Genomic DNA, 20,532 nt, shown 5'->3' with positions numbered 1-20,532 from the left:
TTCTATTTCCTCTACATTAAAGAAAATTATCAACTGCCTACACAAGAGAACAGGTATTTTGGTGCCTTTGTTTAAACAGCTGCTTAGATAGCTTGTGATTCGACTATGTTTAAGAAAATTGAATTAAAAACAATTTAGGGTAAAATAGCTAGTTTACGACAATTTTTGCTTGTTTAGAAATACCATATAAAAAAATTAATTGACAAAAGTTTGTTATCTTAAAGATGATTGGTTCTATGAATCAGACTTTTTTCTTTATTCTTTACACAATTTTGATAGATCGAAAGTCCCAAAACAAAGTTTTTATTATCTTATTATTAAAACCATCCGATTGTCTAGTTTTCTACATTCAATTTTAGTTTTCGACATCAAATGTTTTAGTTTTCGACATGAAAATTTCCTCTTTCTTTGTTTGCGAAGGAATATGAATACTTGCATATTGAAATTGCTTGTCTACTTCACACCATGGAAACAGTATAAACATATACAGAAAGTTGGGTGTTTATAAATAGATTATTTCGTGAATTTTCAGTGGTAGTTTTCGACAGCTTAAAAACAGTTGAAATTTCATAAAAGGTAAGTAAAAATATGAATTAAATCACCGAAAACTTAATCCATAACCTTATCCATCTATTGATTCCTTTTATGTAGCTTTTATTGAAATAAAATGAAATTTTTCTATGATTCAAAATCATTCTTATTTGGTCGAGGACATTACTTCTTAACTAATGGTTACAAATTATTTAAAATAATTTTGATATTCAACATATGCTGAACGGAAAGCAATAAAAATTTAAAAAAAAGGAACATATGGCCTGACTTTGACCAGACCGAACTGAACGCCATTCGAAAAACTTAAAACATCAGAATTTGAAACTCATGTTATCTGAATGCAATACCATAAAAAAGGATTCAATGGAATGTATTGGTTGGATTAGAAAATACTGATTCTGATTGGTAAGTTTAACAAATTTCGTATACAGTTTAAAATATTTGCATATTAGATTAAAGTGACTCAATGAAATGCTGAATGCGAACAGTTCAGTTTGGTCGAACACCGACCATATATAGATTGAGCAAACAAAAAGAAAGAGAAACCATTAAATAAAAATCTGTCAGAAACTAGCTCCTGTCATAATCTAATAAAATCAAATTTCATTGAAATTTGGACAAATTTCTGTCTTTCCGTAGAACTGTTAGAAAAATCAAAAAGAAAACTTAGGTAACTTTTTCTCCACAACCAAAATTTCTCGCAGTCATCGATCGCAGTCATTTATTATTTCTAGAACATCGTTTCAAAATTGTGGATATTGTGCCCTTCAAGGAATATAAAACAAATTTTCATTCTATTAATAGGTAGTCTCTTTGGAGCAAATTTGTTTCTTTTCTAAACAAATGATAATATTTTCATTCCATCCGTTTCAGATTCAATAGAGTTTCAAAACAAAGATATTTCATTATTAACATATATCTATATCATATATCTATAATAGATTTAAATTTAGAATAAGAAAAAAAATTTTGGACCACAATTCACAATGCCGAATAAGTTTAAAACTCGAATCACTATTCTGATAAACGGAACAAATTCGGTTTAAATGTTATCTCAAATATTAGTATTTCGAAAGTATATAAGAAAATTTTAATAGCTTCCTAGTATACAGAATACGATAATTACCTTTTATCAACATTAACATTTTCTCGCACGGAAAATCATGGATTCGCAGATTGAAGTTGTATCAAAGAATCTCGAAAAAAATATAAATATTATTCGGACATTAACTTATGAATTCAGATCAGATATGTGATATTTGATTCGGAATTCAGAGCAAGATTCCAAAATCAGATTCACATTCAGAACCAATATTCAGATTGAGAGTGCAGATTGCGAAGTCATGTTAAGAACAAAAATTTTGAATTCAGATTCAGAACCAGAAATAAAATTGAGAAGTCATATTAACCCTCTTAAACCCGATCCCAGATTAAGGTTCACGTAAAGATATAGAAGACAGGCTTATAACTCAAATTTTGAACTTATATTCGAAACTTAGATTAGATTTATAACGAAAAATTTAAATTTTGAAATCAGATAAAGATTTCAGATTCAGACAATAGAGTCGAAATAATGAGTTATTATTCATATCACTATCCTCTTCATTTGAACCTTCTATTTTTCAAGCAAAGTTGAACTCCAATAAGATATTATGCTAGACAATTGGGGATGAATAAACCAATTGTGTTGTTGGTGTTGTGTTGTTGGTAATCCACCATGGGTGCACGGATTCACCGCAGTTTCTGCCAAAGTATGGGTTCACATACATCCTTAGATTATTAGGTTCGACAAATCTCCAATGCAGTGCGCCACCATACCCGGACCCCATGGCTTCGTATGAACTGTTATGTGGTGAATGTATAGCGTGTGTTCATGTAGGTATATTTTGGAAGAACGAATCAATCAGGTGGGCTAGTTTACTTACAGGTATTCCGGCATCCGTGTATATACCTGGCCAGCTGGCAACTGATTGAACATTCCAATTATATAGTCAGTTATATATTGAAACACATCTTACCTGTCGGCCCGCTTATGGGATTCGAACCCAAAAGTTTTTCTTGCCGATACCGGGAATCGAACCCAGTACGCCTGGCGTACCAATATCAGACTCGCGCCAGCCTATCCACTAGACCACATCGGCGCTATAATTGGGGATGAATAAACCAATTGGTTTAAAATCCCAAAAAAAAAAACAAATAAAATAAATGCTAGGCCATCAATATTTTAGTTGGTTTAATTTTCCAGTTGTTAAAAGAACAAAAAAAAAACAAGCAGGATTCGAACCTGCGATCAGCAGCGCGAAAGTTCCAAGCGCTATAACGACACTACTTCAACATGTGATCTGATGACATAATCGAACTGTATAAATATTATTCTATCCATCCATAAGATAAATTCTTGAAATATCAGTTTGCTTTCCCCCCAAAAAAAATACTGAGCATCGCTTTTTCATATTTATTTCCAAGTTTTCTGTAACACTGTTTGACATTTTTTTAACTTCAAATGACTATAACTCCTATTATAATTGTTTTTTTTTTTGCTAATTTTTCTTTCTGACTGTTTTTATTTTCAAAATGAACGTATTTTTTCATTAATTTTTTTTTAAGTTTGTAGATTTCGAATAAAGTATGTGGTATACCTCTTTATACCGCCGGGGTCAAATGACCCCTGACACTTTTTCCGCTAAAACTGTCTTGTTTCTCAACCGATTTTTTATAGTTTTAGAAAGCTTACAACGTGACTCAAATATAATTCTCAGCCTATATTCAGCTACAATCATTTATTTTTAAAATTATTTGAAGTCTAAGAAAAAAAACCGAAAAAAACATGCTACGGAAAAAGGCTGTAAGCTTTGGGAAAAAGGCTGGAAGCTTGAATAAAAATTCGCTTAGAGCCTGAAAAGGCTTTTTTTAAGATCATAGCCACAAAAAACAAGAAATAAGAAAAGAAGGTGTAAAAACTGTACTTTTCAATGAATGAATAGCCAAAACCGTTTCAACAATACAAATTTTTTTAAAGTGAATTGGAAATTTGACGTAATTTGTGACATTTTGGCATCTTTAGTTTCATAAAACACGAAACACAAAAATTTTGGTGCTATTCAAATGTAGCTGTATAAAGACATTTTTATCAATTTGCATTTTCTAAGACTTTTCTTACACTTTCATTCCACTATGCACTTGATTTTGTGTATTTTATACGCAGGAATGGGGCAATTGTACTATAGCTCAAGAAAGGCCATTTCATAGCGGTTCAAGTGATGTAACTAAATTGGCAATACGGTACATAACAAAAATATGATACATAAAATAATGAAATAGTTTCTGAATTTTAAAAAGTCAGCACAAATTCTTGCTTGGTAGACGGATGCAGTGGGTTGTAATATTTCAAAGCCATGAAAAAACACGCACGCGTTAGCGTGAAATTTCTGAATTTTCTTTCGTAAATTTATTTTTCGGCATATCGGTGAAAAGTAGTTCAATTTCAATTGGTAAAGATGGATAGAGAAGTGAGAAGATAATTTACAGATGTTGAAAAGAGCGAAAGAGCATTTTTGCGAGGAAACTTATTAACGTACACCATACTTTACCCTGCAACATTTCATTATTTAGGAGAAGGAGTACCGGAATAGAGGAATTTACTTTTAGAATAATATTTATCATACTATTGTCACGCATTGCACCGCCGATGTGTGAATCTAGAATCTAGAATCGGTATGATATTTTTTATGAATATAGTTTTATTGCTTGAATCTTTTGTTAACATTCTCAAAATCCAGTGCAAAGCCGAATTTAGGTGTAAGGATAGTCTCAAAAAATGCAGATTGTTAAAAATTTTAAAAACAGCTACCTTTGAATAGCCGTAAAAAAATCTGTGTTTAGTGTTTGGTAAATCTAAAGATTCCAAAATGTCACAAGCAAACTGATGTTACTTGTAACATTTTGGCATCTTTAGATTTACAAATTCACTTTTTTTTTTAATTTCTATAGTCACTATAACATCTTTGGTGATTGATTCATTAAAAGTACGATTTTACACCACTTTTTTACATTTTTTGTGGTCACGGTCTTAAAATTTTTTAATTTTTTTCCATATGTGCAACATATAACTCTTAACATCACTTTTTCGGGCTCTTAGTGCATTTTTTTTCGAGCGCCTAATAACTGACTTGCAGCCTTTTTCTCGAAACATGTTTTTTTCGGATTTGTTTTCTTAGACTTTGAATAACTTTAAAATCAATGATTGTAGCTGAATATTGCTGAGAATTGTCACGTTACAAGCTTTCCAAACCTATAAGTTTTGTTAAAATCGGTTGAGAAACAAGAAAGTTTTAGTGGAAAAGGTGATAGGAGTTATTGGCCCTCAGCGGTTTAAATAGGTATGTATATACAGAGTATGTTTAGTGTTAATCGTAATTGTATAATTCAAAGGTAAGGAATCTATCTTTTTGCTGTATTCTTTTATATGTTTTCAAATATAATTTATTCTCTGTAAGAAAGGCTCCAATCCACTGTCAAGTGCATTAAATCGGGATTTTATAATATTGAGGGCTTCTGCTTATTTCATTACTCTTGATAGCAACAAAATATCCTGAACTCTTAGTGTAAAGCAGATCTTGAAAAATTAATAATTTAATCAGGTTTTGAATCTAGTAGTGCCTTTGTTCAAAGTTGCTCCAGGTTGCGGTTGATTATTCTCAAAAAGCCATCCTCGCCTTTAAAACTATTTACAATTTTGATTTCAACTCTAACATGACGGTTTTTGAAAAAAATATTAAATTAACCTATCAAGTTCAGCATGTTTCACAAATTTTTTAATTCATTTTCACAAAATGCTTAAGTTTTCGTTATCCTTTTGTAAAAAATCATTTTATCTCTACAAGATAAAGGATGGAACTTTTTTTAAAAAAACTGATTCCTAGAAAACCCATTCCCTATCTTTTAATAAGTTTGACCTAACAGTTGCGTAACCACTATTACCCCTTCTCTTATGATTAAAATGCTTTAATGAATAAACTTACAAATTGAAAAAAATAATTAAGTCTACGAATTGATGTAAATTTTAGTTCTGGCACAAATTGTTGCGAAACCATTCAAAAGAGTTGAGAGGCGGGTTCCAAAAACCCCCTGTAAAAATGATATTAGCATCTCCATTATTTAGTAAAACAATAGTAATGCGTAACATATTGTGTAAGTCTCCAGCAAATGTAAATTTATTTGTATTTTAAAATGACAACGACTTCTCAAAAGCGCTCATTATTCTCAAGTCACCAAAATGTCATAATTGAATTTAAAAACAGTCTTTTAACACATATCTTAGTTGTAGAAATTAATTTTGGGTTATATAGGTATGTACATATCATATAACTCGAAAAAATTTCACAGTTGGAAATTAATTTCTCGAACGGTAAGTAGAATGAATGTTCCAAGACCATTTTCATATGTTAACCTTTGAAAAAAATCTTAAGGCAAAATCGAAAGAAAAGGAAGTTGCAGTCTTCGTTCCTTCACGCCAAAGAAATGTTAGGCACAACTTAATACGTTTGCCATGTTTTCCCAACCGCCAAATACCTTAAACTTAGTTCTATCGTAACAACCGACAAAAAATTCCACCAGTTTACCGGCTGGACAGGCCTCTCATATCGAAGCTAACTGACAAAAACTGAAGCACCCCAACAACTCGACAACGCCAACTCAATTGCCGCTTATTCATTTCCCGCGCAAAACGGTTACGCGACCGAAAGTTACGACTTAAATGTATGTAGTGATAAAACGTGTAGCTTTTCCGCGGCCGGCTTAGGGCGCAGCGCTTAAAAAAAGTAACATCAAATGCATCGCACTAGTAGTGATTGTACACACTTAGTTACGATTGTGATTGATTAACTGACTTAAGTTTAAACATCAATTTTTGCATGTAACATCACTGGTGAAGTGGCGTTTGGGACTAGTTAAACATTGTGTTTTTTGACCGCACAAAAATTGTTAGAACGAACTGAACAAACTTTAGTCCGAGCTAGCTACTGTGCGGTAATATGATATCGTCGATCTTCCAGACTATTCGACGAACTGTCTGTCTGGCTAGCTGATGATGACGGTCGCAATTCGATCAATTGACGTGGGAAATAAAACGTCAAAACATTTTGTGTACTGTTTACGGTATACGATTCCCAAAACAGCGCCCGTCTTTGGGTGGGAACAATCCATTTGACTGCTCTGGGATTGCAGAAAAAATCCCGTTTTCGGAACGTGTTTTGCAGCTACCATCTAACAACCCACCCACCCACGTTAGCTTCCTCCTCCCACCTAAATTGATTCATCTCCGCGCTCCCTCAAAACAAGCTAACCCATAAAAACTGACAAAGTACTCACTTGGAAAAGCAAAACCGGAAGCCAACAGCATTGCTCCGATCAGCAGAATACCGGTCCCAAAGCTCTTCATCTTCGCGTTTGCGTTTTGTGTTTTTCGCTCTCCAAAGAAACTGGTCGATTCTGCAAATAGGTAGAGGAATCCAATTGAAGGTTTTTCTAGAACGAACCGGAAACAAATCACACTTCACACTAATGACAGTCACACTGCTATTCAATATGGAAAATCGGCACGACACCCGAAGAAAATTACGAAACCGGAAGTTGACAAGTTACTCGCCAAGCAAAGCCCTCACAACAATAACAAAAACAGCCTACTTCTCCAATTGCTTTCGTGCCAAAAACTTTCACTGATCGAAGAAGATGCACGACGATGGATTGCTAAAAATAGCTTCGCGATTAAAATTTTGGATGTTGCAGGTGTGCTACTTGCTTTCAACTTCCCACGGAATCTGTCAGTGCAAAAAAAAAAACAAACTCAACGATGTCACATGCACAAATTTTCCCCAGCTTGAGATTCGCACCTGTACAAAATTTATCACTCAAGACTTTTCACTCCAGACGCTGCGCTGCTTTTCGAGGTGACTTGACGCTTTTCTCTTCGATTCTCAACTAACTCGCGTTCGGCGGCTGGAACTCTCTTTATATAGCCGGTGTGCGGTAAAACGAAACGCGCTGAGTTGGGGTTGTAAATTTCAAACATGAGTCATGATGGGGCGCGAGAGCAAACCAAACCAGTTAGGAGAAGCCGTCGTAGTAGCTGTTTGGGGCGCGAGAATTGTTCGAAACGAATGTTCTTTATTTTGATTTTAACGTGTTTGGAAATAATTATTGATTGAACCAAACATCAAACGCTTTTGACTTTATTATTTAAAATTTGTTATCTTTGTATTTTTACAGTTATTATAAGCAATAACAATAAAAATCTTCTTCATTTTTTTTGGTATTCTTCATTATCATGATTTTCATAATTTCCTTGATTCGCTTGAAATTTTTGATTTTCTTGATTTTCCTGATTATCTTCAATTTCATTATCTTAATAAGATTCTTGACTTGCAAGTTTTTTTTTTTAATTGTATTAATTCTCAAGATTTTATTGATTTTCTAAATTTTCTTTTTTTTAATTTCCTTGATTTTCTTGATATCTTTGACATTCTTGATTTTTCTGATTTTCTTGATTTTTCTGATTTCCTCGATTTTCTAATTTTATTGATTTCTTTGATACACTTTATTTTCTTGGTTCCTTTGAATTTTTGATTTTTATGATTTTCTTGATTTTCTTGATTTTCTTGATTTCCGTGATTTTCTTGATTTTCTTGATTTTTTTGATTTTCTTGATATTCTTGATTTTCTTGATTTTCTTGATTTTCTTGATTTTCTTGATTTTTTTGATTTTCTTGGTTTTCTTGATTTTCTCGATTTTCTTGATTTTCTTGATTTTCTTGATTTTCTTGATTTTATTGATTTTCTTGATTCTCTTGATTTTCTTGATTTTCTTGATTTTCTTAATTTTCTTGATTTTCTTGATTTTCTTGATTTTCTTGATGTTCTTGATTTTCTTGATTTTCTTGATTTTCTTGATTTTCTTGATTTTCTTGATTTTCTTGACTTTCTTGATTTTCTTGATTTTCTTGATTTTCTTGATTTTCTTGATTTTCTTGATTTTCATGATTTTCTTGATTTTCTTGATTTTCTTGATTTTCTTGATTTTCTTGATTTTCTTGATTTTCTTGATTTTCTTGATTTTCTTGATTTTCTTGATTTTCTTGATTTTCTTGATTTTCTTGATTTCCTTGATTTTCTTGATTTTCTTGATTTTCTTGATTTTCTTGATTTTCTTGATTTTCTTGATTTTCTTGATTTTCTTGATTTTCTTGATTTTCTTGATTTTCTTGATTTTCTTGATTTTCTTGATTTTCTTGATTTTCTTGATTTTCTTGATTTTCTTGATTTTCTTGATTTTCTTGATTTTCTTGATTTTCTTGATTTTCTTGATTTTCTTGATTTTCTTGATTTTCTTGATTTTGTTTATTTTCTCAATTATATTTTTTCAAGATATTCTTGTTATCTTGCTTTTTTATTTGCTTGGATTTCTTGATTTTCTTGTTTTTCTTGATATTCTTGTTAATTTAAATTTTTTTGATTCGCTTGATTTTCGTGATTTTCTTGATAATTTTATTTTTTCTGATTTGCTTGATATTCGTCATTTTCTGGATTTTCTGGATTTTCTGGTTTTAATTGATTTTCTTGATTTTCTGGATTTTCTTGATTTGCTGGATTTTCTGGATTTTCTTGATTTTTTGGATTTTCTTGTTTTTCTTGATTTTCTTGATTTTCCGGATTTTCCTGATTTTCATGATTTTCATGATTTTCTTGATTCTCTTGATTTTCTTGATTTTCTTGATTTTCTTGATTTTCTTGATTTTCTTGATTTTCTTGATTTTCTTGATTTTCTTGATTTTCTTGATTTTCTTGATTTTCTTGATTTTCTCGATAATCTTGATTTTCTTTATTTTTTTTTGTTTTCTTAATTTTCTTTTTTTTCTGGATTATCTTGATTTTCTTGATTTTTTTTATTTATATTCTTGATTTTCTTGATTTTCTTGATTTTCCTGATTTTCTTAATTTCTCTGATTTCCTGATTTTTTCGATTATTCTTTAGTTTTTTGATATTTTTGATTTTCTTGATTGTTCTGATTTTCTTGATTTTCTTGATTTTCTTGATTTTCTTGATTTTCTTGAATTTCTTGATTTTCTTGATTTTCTTGATTTTCTTGATTTTCTTGATTTTCTTGATTTTCTTGATTTTCGTGATTATCTTGGTTTTCTTGATTTTCTTGATTTTCTTGATTTTCTTTATAATCTTGATTTTCTTGATTTTCGTGATTTTCTCAATTTTCGTTGTTTTGTTCATTTCTTGATTTTCGTGATTATCTTGATTTGCTTGATAATTTTGATTTTCATAATTCTCCTGATATTCTTGATTTTCTTGATTATTTTGTTTGTCTTCATTCTCTTGATTTTCTTGATTTTCTCGATTATCTTGATTTTCATTGTTTTCTTAATTTTCTTTTTTTTCTGGATTTTCTTGATTTTCTTGATTTGCTCGATTTTCTTGATTTTCTTGGTTTTCTTGATTCTCTTGGTTTTCCGAGTTTTGTTGATTTTCTTGATTTTCTGGATTTTCTTGATTTCTTGATTTTCTTGATTTTCTTGATTTTCTTGATTTTCTTGATTTTCTTGATTTTCTTGATTTTCTTGATTTTCTTGATTTTCTTGATTTTCTTGATTTTCATGATTTTCTTGATTTTCTTAATTTTCTTGATTTTCTTGATTTTCTTGATTTTCTTGATTTTCTTGATTTTCTTGATTTTCTTGATTTTCTTGATTTTCTTGATTTTCTTGATTTTCTTGATTTTCTTGATTTTCTTGATTTTCTTGATTTTCTTGATTTTCTTGATTTTCTTGGTTTTCTTGATTTTCTTGATTTTCTTGATTTTCTTGATTTTCTTGATTTTCTTGATTTTCTTGATTTTCTTGTTTTTCTTGATTTTCTTGATTTTCTCGATTTTCTTTATCTTCTTGATTTTCTTGATTATCTTGATTTTCTCGTTTTTCTTGATTTTCTTGATTCATTTAATTTTCTTGATCTTAATAATTTTCATGTTTTCTTGATTTTTTTATTCTCTTGATTCTCGTAATTTTTTTGATTTTCTTGATTTGCTTGATTTTCTTGATTTTCTTAATTCTCCTGATATTCTTGATTTTCTTGATTATTTTGATTTTCATCATTCTCTTGATTTTCTTGATTTTCTTGATTAAATGATTTTCTTTATTTTCTCGATTATCTTGATTTTTATAATTTTCTTTTTTATCTGGATTTTCTTGATTTTCTTGATTTTCTTGATTTTCTTGATTTTCTTGATTTTCTTGATTTTCTTGATTTTCTTGATTTTCTTGATTTTCTTGATTTTCTTGATTTTCTTGATTTTCTTGATTTTCTTGATTTTCTTGATTTTCTTGATTTTCTTGATTTTCTTGATTTTCTTGATTTTCTTGGTTTTCTTGATTCTCTTGATTCTCTTGGTTTTCCTGGTTTTGTTGATTTTGTTGATTTTCTTGATTTTCTTGATTTTTTTAATTTTCTTGTTTTTTTTTATTTTCTTGATTTCCTTGATTTTCTTGATTTTCTTGATTTTCTTGATTTTCTTGATTTTCTTGATTTTCTTGATTTTCTTGATTTACTTGATTTTCTTGATTTTCTTGATTTTCTTGATTTTCTTGATTTTCTTGATTTTCTTGATTTTCTTGATTTTCTTGATTTTCTTGATTTTCTTGATTTTCTTGATTTTCTTGATTTTCTTGATTTTCTTGATTTTCTTGATTTTCTTGATTTTCTTGATTTTCTTGATTTTCTTGATTTTCTTGATTTTCTTGATTTTCTTGATTTTCTTGATTTTCTTGATTTTCTTGATTTTCTTGATTTTCTCGATTTTCTCGATTTTCTTTATCCTCTTGATTTTTTTTATTATCTTGTTTTTCTTGATTTTCTTGATTCATTTAATTTTCTTGATCTTAATAATTTTCATGTTTTCTTGATTTTTTTTATTCTCTTTATTCTCGTAATTTTTTTGATTTTCTTGATTTTCTTGATTTTCTTGATTTTCTTGATTTTCTTGATTTTCTTGATTTTCTTGATTTTCTTGATTTTCTTGATTTTCTTGATTTTCTTGATTTTCTTGATTTTCTTGATTTTCTTGATTTTCTTGATTTTCTTGATTTTCTTGATTTTCTTGATTTTCTTGATTTTCTTGATTTTCTTGATTTTCTTGATTTTCTTGATTTTTTCGATATTCTTAAGTTTCTTGATTTTCTTGATTTTTTTGATTCTCTTGATTTTCTTGATTTTTTTTAATATCTAGATTTTTTTGATTTTCTTGATTTTCTTGATTTTCTTGATTTTCTTGATTTTCTTGATTTTCTTGATTTTCTTGATTTTCTTGATTTTCTTTATTTACTTGATTTTCTTGATTTTCTTGATTTTCTTGATTTTCTTGATTTTCTTGATTTTCTTGATTTTCTTGATTTTCTTGATTTTTTTGATTTTCTTGATTTTCTTGATTTTCTTATTTTCTTGATTTTCTTGATTTTCTTGATTTTCTTGATTTTCTTGATTTTCTTGATTTTCTTGATTTTCTTGATTTTCTTGATTTTCTTGATTTTCTTGATTTTCTTGATTTTCTTGATTTTCTTGATTTTCTTGATTTTCTTGATTTTCTTGATTTTCTTGATTTTCTTGATTTTCTTGATTTTCTTGATTTTCTTGATTTTCTTGATTTTCTTGATTTTCTTGATTTTCTCGATTTTCTCGATTTTCTTTATCCTCTTGATTTTTTTTATTATCTTGTTTTTCTTGATTTTCTTGATTCATTTAATTTTCTTGATCTTAATAATTTTCATGTTTTCTTGATTTTTTTTATTCTCTTTATTCTCGTAATTTTTTTGATTTTCTTGATTTTCTTGATTTTCTTGATTTTCTTGATTTTCTTGATTTTCTTGATTTTCTTGATTTTCTTGATTTTCTTGATTTTTTCGATATTCTTAAGTTTCTTGATTTTCTTGATTTTTTTGATTCTCTTGATTTTCTTGATTTTTTTTAATATCTAGATTTTTTTGATTTTCTTGATTTTCTTGATTTTCTTGATTTTCTTGATTTTCTTGATTTTCTTTATTTACTTGATTTTCTTGATTTTCTTGATTTTCTTGATTTTCTTGATTTTCTTGATTTTCTTGATTTTTTTGATTTTCTTGATTTTCTTGATTTTCTTATTTTCTTGATTTTCTTGATTTTCTTGATTTTCTTGATTTTCTTGATTTTCTTGATTTTCTTGATTTTCTTGATTTTCTTGATTTTCTTGATTTTCTTGATTTTCTTGATTTTCTTGATTTTCTTGATTTTCTTGATTTTCTTGATTTTCTTGATTTTCTTGATTTTCTTGATTTTCTTGATTTTCTTGATTTTCTTGATTTTCTTGATTTTCTTGATTTTCTTGATTTTCCAGATATTCTTGTTTTTCTTGATTTTCTTGATTTTCTCATTTTTTTTATTTTCTTGATTTTCTAAATTTTCTTGATTTTCTTGACAATCTTGTTTTTTTTTATTTTCTTAATTTTCTTGATTATCTTGATTCTTAATTTTTCTTGAATTTTTTGATTTTCTAGATTTTTTTGATTTTTTGGATTTTCTTGATTTTCTTGATTTTTTTGATATTCTTGATTTTCTTGTTTTTCTTGATTTTCTTGAATTTCTTGATTTACTTGATTTTCTTGATTTTCTTGATTTCTTGATTTCTTGATTTTCTTGATTTTATTGATTTTCTTGAATTTCTTGATTTTCTTGATTTTCTTGATTTTCTTGATTTTCTTGATTTTCTTGATTTTCTTGACTTTCTTGATTTTCTTGATTTACTTGGTTTTCTTGGTTTTCTTGATTTTCTTGATTTTCTTGATTTTCTTGATTTTCTTGATATTCTTGATTTTCTTGATTTTCTTGATTTTCTTGATTTTCTTGATTTTCTTGATTTTCTTGATTTTCTTGATTTTCTTGATATTCTTGATTTTCTTGATTTTCTTGATTTTCTTGATTTTCTTGATTTTCTTGATTTTCTTGATTTTCTTGATTTTCTTGACTTTCTTGATTTTCTTGATTTTCTTGATTTACTTGATTTTCTTGATTTCTTGATTTTCTTGATTTTCTTGATTTTCTTGATTTTCTTGATTTTCTTGATTTTCTTGATTTTCTTGATTTTCTTTATTTTCTTGATTTTCTTGATTTTTTTTACTTTCTTGATTTTCTTGATTTCCTTTACATTCTTTATTCCCGTGATGTTCTGTTGATTTCCTTAATTATCGTTATTTTCTGTTTTTTGTTGATTTATTTCATTTTCTCAGTCTCAAATGAATTCCGTGATTTTTTTTTTTATTTCCTTGAAATTCATGCTTTTTTCATATTCTAGAAATTTTATGTTCTTTTTTTTCAAGATTTTTAATTTTCTTGTTTTTTTTTTCATTTTCGTTTTAGTTTTCATTTTAATAATTTTCTTGATTTACTTGATTCTTTTTACTTTCTTGATTTTCTCAACTTCCCTGATATTCATGATTATTTTCGAGGAATTCTTCGAGGAAATCTTAAAATAAAACGAATACCAAAAAATCTATCAAATAGATTTTGAAATGCTGATAACATTAAATAATTTTAATAGATTTTATTCTTCTTAAAATGTATTTGAATATTTATTATCTGTATTGAATATTTATATTCTGTAGACCAAAATTGTATATCCCACTGAAGCCACTGAAGGATCAATTTTACGAGGTGGCTGATTGATGGAAAAATTCGAGAAACTCTCTGTTATTATCAGATGGAGGAGAATTTCTTTACCGATTGCTGACGTAGTTTTTCGTGAGAGAGATCAATAATTACGTGGACTATGATGGAGGAACAAAACAAACTAACGCGCCGGAGAGCTTTTTCCTTCTCGTGAGCGGGCGGCTGATTGTTGATATTTGATTGAGGGAGTTGGGTGACTCTCAGTTTTCCGGGCGGCTTCGTTCAGTTCTGTTATGACGCGGAGATTCCCGATTTTAGTGGGGTGTCAATTCAGAACTTGAAATGTTATGTTGATGATTTTTATCAAAATTGATTTTGATCAAAATCAAAACCAACTAAGGATATGACATGATATGATATGATATGACACACTTGCAAATGAAACTTTGAAAAATACTTACGATTGAAACTGTAATAATGACATTGTTTGAATACAAGTTTTGGTCAAATTTATCGAAAAAAAAGACAATACCAGGAACGATCTTAATTTCTTACTTTAATTTGTTACTTTACAACTTATCTTACTTTGTTGTGAATCAAAATCAGGATTAATCATTTCACTACGATTTCAGAGCAAATAAAAAGCCCTACATGAGTAACGGTTATTAGCAAGCATCCGCTAATAATTCCTTCACATTTTTTTCTCTAACGGTTGAACTGATCACTTTCTGCTTGAAACGCTGCCGGGAGGCGTCGTCGTCATATTACAGTTTCCATTTTTTTTTTCGCAACGCCAATAAATCACTCACATTTGGAGCATTCCTGCAATGATTGTGTTCCGTGAGCTTAAACGGCTTGGCAGCGATTATAGGACTTAAAATGGAATCCTCTCCTCTCGGAAGTAGGCATAACATTGATCGATTGACTTTAAATGATAGAGATGCTTCACATTCTTCGAACAGAGGATGCGGCACCTTGTATGAAAGTGCAAAGCCTACTACGACATAAAATGTTGACCAGATGAGACACACATGAGCAATATTTTTGAAGCGATAAGAAAGACGATGCAACTTGCAGCTGTTTTAGGTTGAAATTACCTTCAAACGTCATTCTAGAGTAGATGATGACTTCCCCATTACTCATTGACGAAAACGAATAATAACTTTCTAAGGCGTTTCAGGAGAACTAATATGCGCGAACTATTAATACTTCATGGTATTCAGCGTGGACTTTTCAATGCACCTTCTATCCTATCCAAAGCCAAACGCCGAGCCAGATCTTGAAGAAAAATCAGAAAAGGGTAATTTTTCTGGAGCTAGCAGACTGCTACGATGCTTAGTCACGATGCGGCCTGTAACGATTGGCGCAAAGTTCTCACGTGGTTGGGCGAAACAGAAGGTAATTAAAATAAGCGGATGACACATTGATATAAGTTGAGCATTCTAGAAGCGCTCAGAACGGAAACCATTCTAAGCAGCAGACGCTGGTTCGTCTTAAAATTGCGGTTGACTAATTAGCAATTTGTGTTTACTGAAACTTGAGGAACAAAAGAATCGAGTAACGTATGTAAATTTGCTGAAGGGTAGTCACCAGGTGTCACATCTTATAACCAATTTTAACTTTTTTAATCGACAAACTCAAACAAAACTCCTTTAGTTTGTTTTTCTTTTTAAAATAAGAATTTGTTCTTAAGGATATGTTCTTTAAAATAAGCATTAGGAAGATTAGTTGAAAAAGGTTTCTTTTACAGATGTCAGAACATCAAAGAAGCTTTATGTAACTTCGACTTATTCAGTCACGATTCATAGGAATTGACATTTTCTTTCGAATTCTGTTGCTGAACACTCCTAAAATTCAAAGAAAAGCATTAACTGATGCTTCTGAATCGTGAGAGATTTACATTTGTGATTACAGTGGTGACATACAATTACTTACAGAATTTATATATAATGTTGATATGAGAAATATAACAAAAAATACTATATTTGATCTGCAGCCTCAAATGGTAATTTATGAAATCAGCGTGCCATACGAATGCAATATTCCCCTTGTGCTTTCATTAACTTAAGATTTACCTAAAGTAAGCTTGCCAGATTGCACTGTTTAATTTTTATTCACATTTAATCATATTGTGTTATTTTTTTTAAATAATAATTAACATTCCATTAAATAGGTGTAAAAAGCATTGCATTATATTACATTGTATTATTTTTTTATTTAAAAAAAAGTTTATTTGCCATAAGTAATTCTAATAGAATATCGTACATGTGCACTACTTAGTCATATCCAACATCTAGGTAAACATTCAATTCTTGCAAGTGTACATTATCATCACAATCATTGATAAAAGTTATATTATTCAAAAGTAGGCCTAAGATTTTCTTCTTATTGCATATATTGATTCCATCAAGCGATGGTCGCATGAAATCTCCGCTAGAGTCGTCCTCGGACATTCATAACTAGGGAAAGGTTTGACTCAGCCTGGTTTCCCAGATTTTGCCCAGATTTATTCACTTTATTCGAACTCTCAAACAGAGTAACTACAATTTTTGATTTTTGTTTCCGAAAATGAAATTTTATGAGAAGGTTTTCTCTAAACATTCAATGCCGGTTTTTCAGAATTTAAATCTATTGATGTGTGTCGATATAAAAAGTTTCAACTTTTTTATTCATGATTTTTGTTGAATAATTTCTGGGTTTTTATCGAGTTTGCCTGGATATAGCCCAGATTTTGGGTTTAATATTCCGAAATCAAATGCCTGGATTCCGCCAGGTTTTTAGATAGAACACGTGCTCAGATACGTGCGAGCAAAATTCTGGCAACCTTAATAAAAATGGCTCATGGCTCAGCACAGATAAACTTGAAATGAGGTTATGGAAAGAAAACTTTAAAATGATGGTACCAAATGAATTTTTAACATTAATATATTCGAATAGTATAAGAGGAAGCTCCGAGTAAGGATATTCTTAAATCTTCAAGAAAACGTATCGTTAAGCTTGAATTCTAAAGCGATTAAATTAATCTAACAAGTAGAGTGACCATTTTCAGGCCATTCATCCGTCTCCGAGAATCTGGAAACCTCCAGTTCATTTCCCGGGAATTAATTTCCGGGATCCCGAAAAATATTTAAAACGTGAAATGTATGTTATTCACTCGAAATATATTTTATTGAACCTCTACTGCGTACAAGTCCCAACATGGTTTAAAATGTATTCTTCTTTTTGTTTTTTGAACTCCGATAAATCGACTGTTTTAATCTTAAATTGTGCAATGATAAAAATAAACAAACAAGAATACCGTCAAACGGGGCGACTTGAAACAGCAGAGTTAGAAGCAACTTTTGTATACCACAGAACTTATCCATTTTTTGTTTCTGTGTACTGTAATAAAGTTATCATTTAATGATCACAAAATCTCACATAGTGAGATAGTTTTTAAAGTTTTTGATTCTAATAAAAAAAAAATCAAGCAATAGATGTACATTGTATAAGTACATATTTTCACATTTTTCGATGCCGTAAAAAATTGTACCCAGTATAACGATTTTTCTTGATGATATCCCCTACAAAATTTATATTGCTTTAATTTTCCTTAACCAACACTGTTGATGAAAAAATATTTTTCGGACAATCACCAAATTTTTTTAATACATATTTTTATAATTCAGTTACCAGTCTGGGCCAAAATGCATCAAAATGTAAATCAAAGATTCACCTTTTAAACCTCGTTCCCATATGCTGGGATTTGATTGTTTTGTACCACGCGTTTGGTTATTTTGAAATTTCATCTATCCAAACATGTATTTTTAAGATTTCAGCTAGTAAATTTTTAGTGGTATTTTTTTCCCCTAAATGTAGGCAGCACCCTTATGCTTTTTCGTTAAAAACATTTTTTTACATAAAAAATGATAAATTCTATTTGAACAAAACCAAAAATTACAGCAATTGGTGTTTTGTGTTTTTTGACATCACAAATATATCAAAAACTGTACATTTTCAAAAGTTTTCATCAAAAACAAAGTTTGTTACAACTTACTCCTTTTTCTGAGTACGGTGAAAATCGCATGTTTTTGTAAATTTAAAAAAAAAAAATTATAAAACCAATTATTTTTCTGACTACATCAATTTGATGTCCCATACATGTCAAGTCAGTTAAATTCTACAGCATGTATTTTTACATAAGCATTGTTAAATCTGAATAATTTTGGACATACAATATCATTGTTCTGGATCTAATCCCACAGTTGAATTTTGGAAAATGAAAAAGCTGATCATCTATCTAACTAGGTAGCATTTGGCAAGTCGGTTTATTGTAGAGGTTCCCAACTTTTTTAACTTTATTCCATTGCACATTTCATAGCATTGTCTATGTGGCAAAGTAAGAGAAATTGTAGTGACTTGGGAAGATTTTGTTTATCAATTTTACCTTAAGTCGAAAATAAAACATGGCTTCATAAGCAGCTTTATTAAAGAAATTTCATAAAAATTTGCTCGTGGATTACCTCAAATCGTTGTTTACTAGCAGCCATTTTGTTTCGAATCAGACTGTCAACCCGAACATTTGTAATTATGGTAAAGACTACGAAGATTTAGATCATGTAGCGTGGCACTGTTAAAAAATGATCACTGTAGAAGAGTTCTAATAGATTCTCTCAATAAAAGTTGTAATTCATCTGATACATCAATTAGAGATATTCTAGGGCAAAGGGATATGCAAACATTGAAGTTGATATTCCAAATTTTAAAGAGTGCTGGCTTGAAAATATGAAATAAATGGAAAAAATTCAACGAATACCTGGAAAACGGACGAAAAAAAAAATGTACACGACGGAATACCCGGAAAATGAAGGGATACCATGGAATATCCTGGAACTACAAACGAAAAACATATAACCCAAAGTTAATCAGTTATATTTGTTGAGAAATACTAAAAAATAAGTTTTTAAAAAGTTTTCGGCTCAAAATGATCCTGAATCAAGAGCCTTCAATGTATGTACATATTTTTGTCAATAAAGGAAAATAAAATTTGGTGTCTCAGATTTTGGTGTCTATAAACTTTTGATGTACCGTAATTCGGGGTAGTATTAATCACTTTTTTCAATATTTTCTGATTATTTTTCCTGTTAAGGAGAATGTGGCACGTTTCATATTTTTAAAACCAGTACTGGAATCATATGAACGTGAAACATGGTTGCAATTTATTTAACTACTTTAAATTTGATAGAAAAATCGATTTCATCGCTGTTCAGGAATTGATGATTTTGAGTTACATTGATCAGTCTCCATTGTGACGGTTTGAACGAGTTTTCTTGATACAAAACGCCTTCATGATTGTTTACAAATTCTTATTTAACAATTTCACCTTGCTTTTTAACGTTTTCTTTTAAAAACATTTATTATCGAAAAAAAACAATGTTGCTGCATACATCTAGGGGCAAAAATTTTAATAATTTCTAAAAAGCTTTAGCTTCAAAATACAAATGAAATTTTTCCTTCACACATTCCCCTAGGCCCTCCCACTATTTCCATTTTCATTTTTTCTTCAATGCTAATCATTTGATAGGATTCCTATCCATTTGTCCAATAAGGGCTTGGAAAATGTCCATCCTTTTTAAATATCAAAAATTTATCATTAAATGACTATAAAAATAACACTATAACTATAGATATATGAGGGCCCGGACATTCGGCCGAAGGCCGATAGGCCGAAAGATGTTAGGCCGAAGGTCGCTAGGCCGAATGGGTTAAAAGGCCGAAGATTGTTCGGCCGAATAGGACAAAAGGCCGAATGGGACATTAGACCAAAGGTTATTTGACCAAATATTATAAGGCCGAATGGTCATCAGGCCGAATAGACGATAGGCCGAATGGTCGCTAGGCCGAATGGTCGTAAGGTCGAATGGTCATAAGGCCGAATGGTCATTTGGTCGAATGGTCAATAGGCCGAATGGTCACTAAGCGAATGATCGTAAGGCCGAATGGCCATTAGGCCGAATGGCCGAATGGCCGTAAGGCCGAATAGTCGTACGACCGAATGGTCGCAAGGCCGAATGGTCGCAAGGCCGAATGGTCGCAAGGCCGAATGGTCGCAAGGCCGAAAGGTCGTTAGGCCGAATAGTCACTAGGCCGAATGGTCGTAAGGCCGAATGAATGCCAGGCCGATAAGACATATTAACGCTTGTTTGCATTTTGGGGCGAATAGTAGTTTGGCCGAATGGGCGATAGGCCGAATATTCATAAGGCCGAATGGTCATTGGGCCGAATAGTCATCAGGCCGAATGGAT

General features: G+C 30.2%; 2 protein-coding genes across 4 annotated transcripts in view; one reads left to right on the top strand and one right to left on the bottom strand.

Annotated features, from left to right (window-relative positions):
• The window catches only part of LOC129748391 (uncharacterized), a 69,216-nt gene extending 61,620 nt beyond the window's left edge, over positions 1-7,596 (bottom strand). The window contains exons 1-2 of one of the 3 annotated variants that reach the window (XM_055742999.1): positions 7,443-7,596; positions 6,922-7,041 (exon numbers count right to left, since the gene is read on the bottom strand). In XM_055742999.1, coding sequence (XP_055598974.1) covers positions 6,922-6,991 — 70 coding nt within the window. In that variant the 5' untranslated portion in view covers positions 6,992-7,041; positions 7,443-7,596. Of the gene's footprint in view, positions 1-6,921; positions 7,078-7,236; positions 7,383-7,442 lie in introns of those variants that run through there. The other 2 variants (XM_055743000.1, XM_055743001.1) reach the window with 2 other exon arrangements.
• The window catches only part of LOC129748388 (ATP-binding cassette sub-family G member 1-like), a 193,739-nt gene that overhangs the window by 155,685 nt on the left and 17,522 nt on the right, over positions 1-20,532 (top strand). The window lies entirely within an intron of this gene.

The sequence above is a fragment of the Uranotaenia lowii genome, chromosome 2 (assembly GCF_029784155.1).
Source record: "Uranotaenia lowii strain MFRU-FL chromosome 2, ASM2978415v1, whole genome shotgun sequence".
NCBI classification, from domain to species: Eukaryota; Metazoa; Arthropoda; class Insecta; order Diptera; family Culicidae; genus Uranotaenia; species Uranotaenia lowii.
The sequence above is the reverse complement of the archived record's forward strand: the minus strand, read 5'-3'. Positions and strand labels throughout refer to the sequence as shown.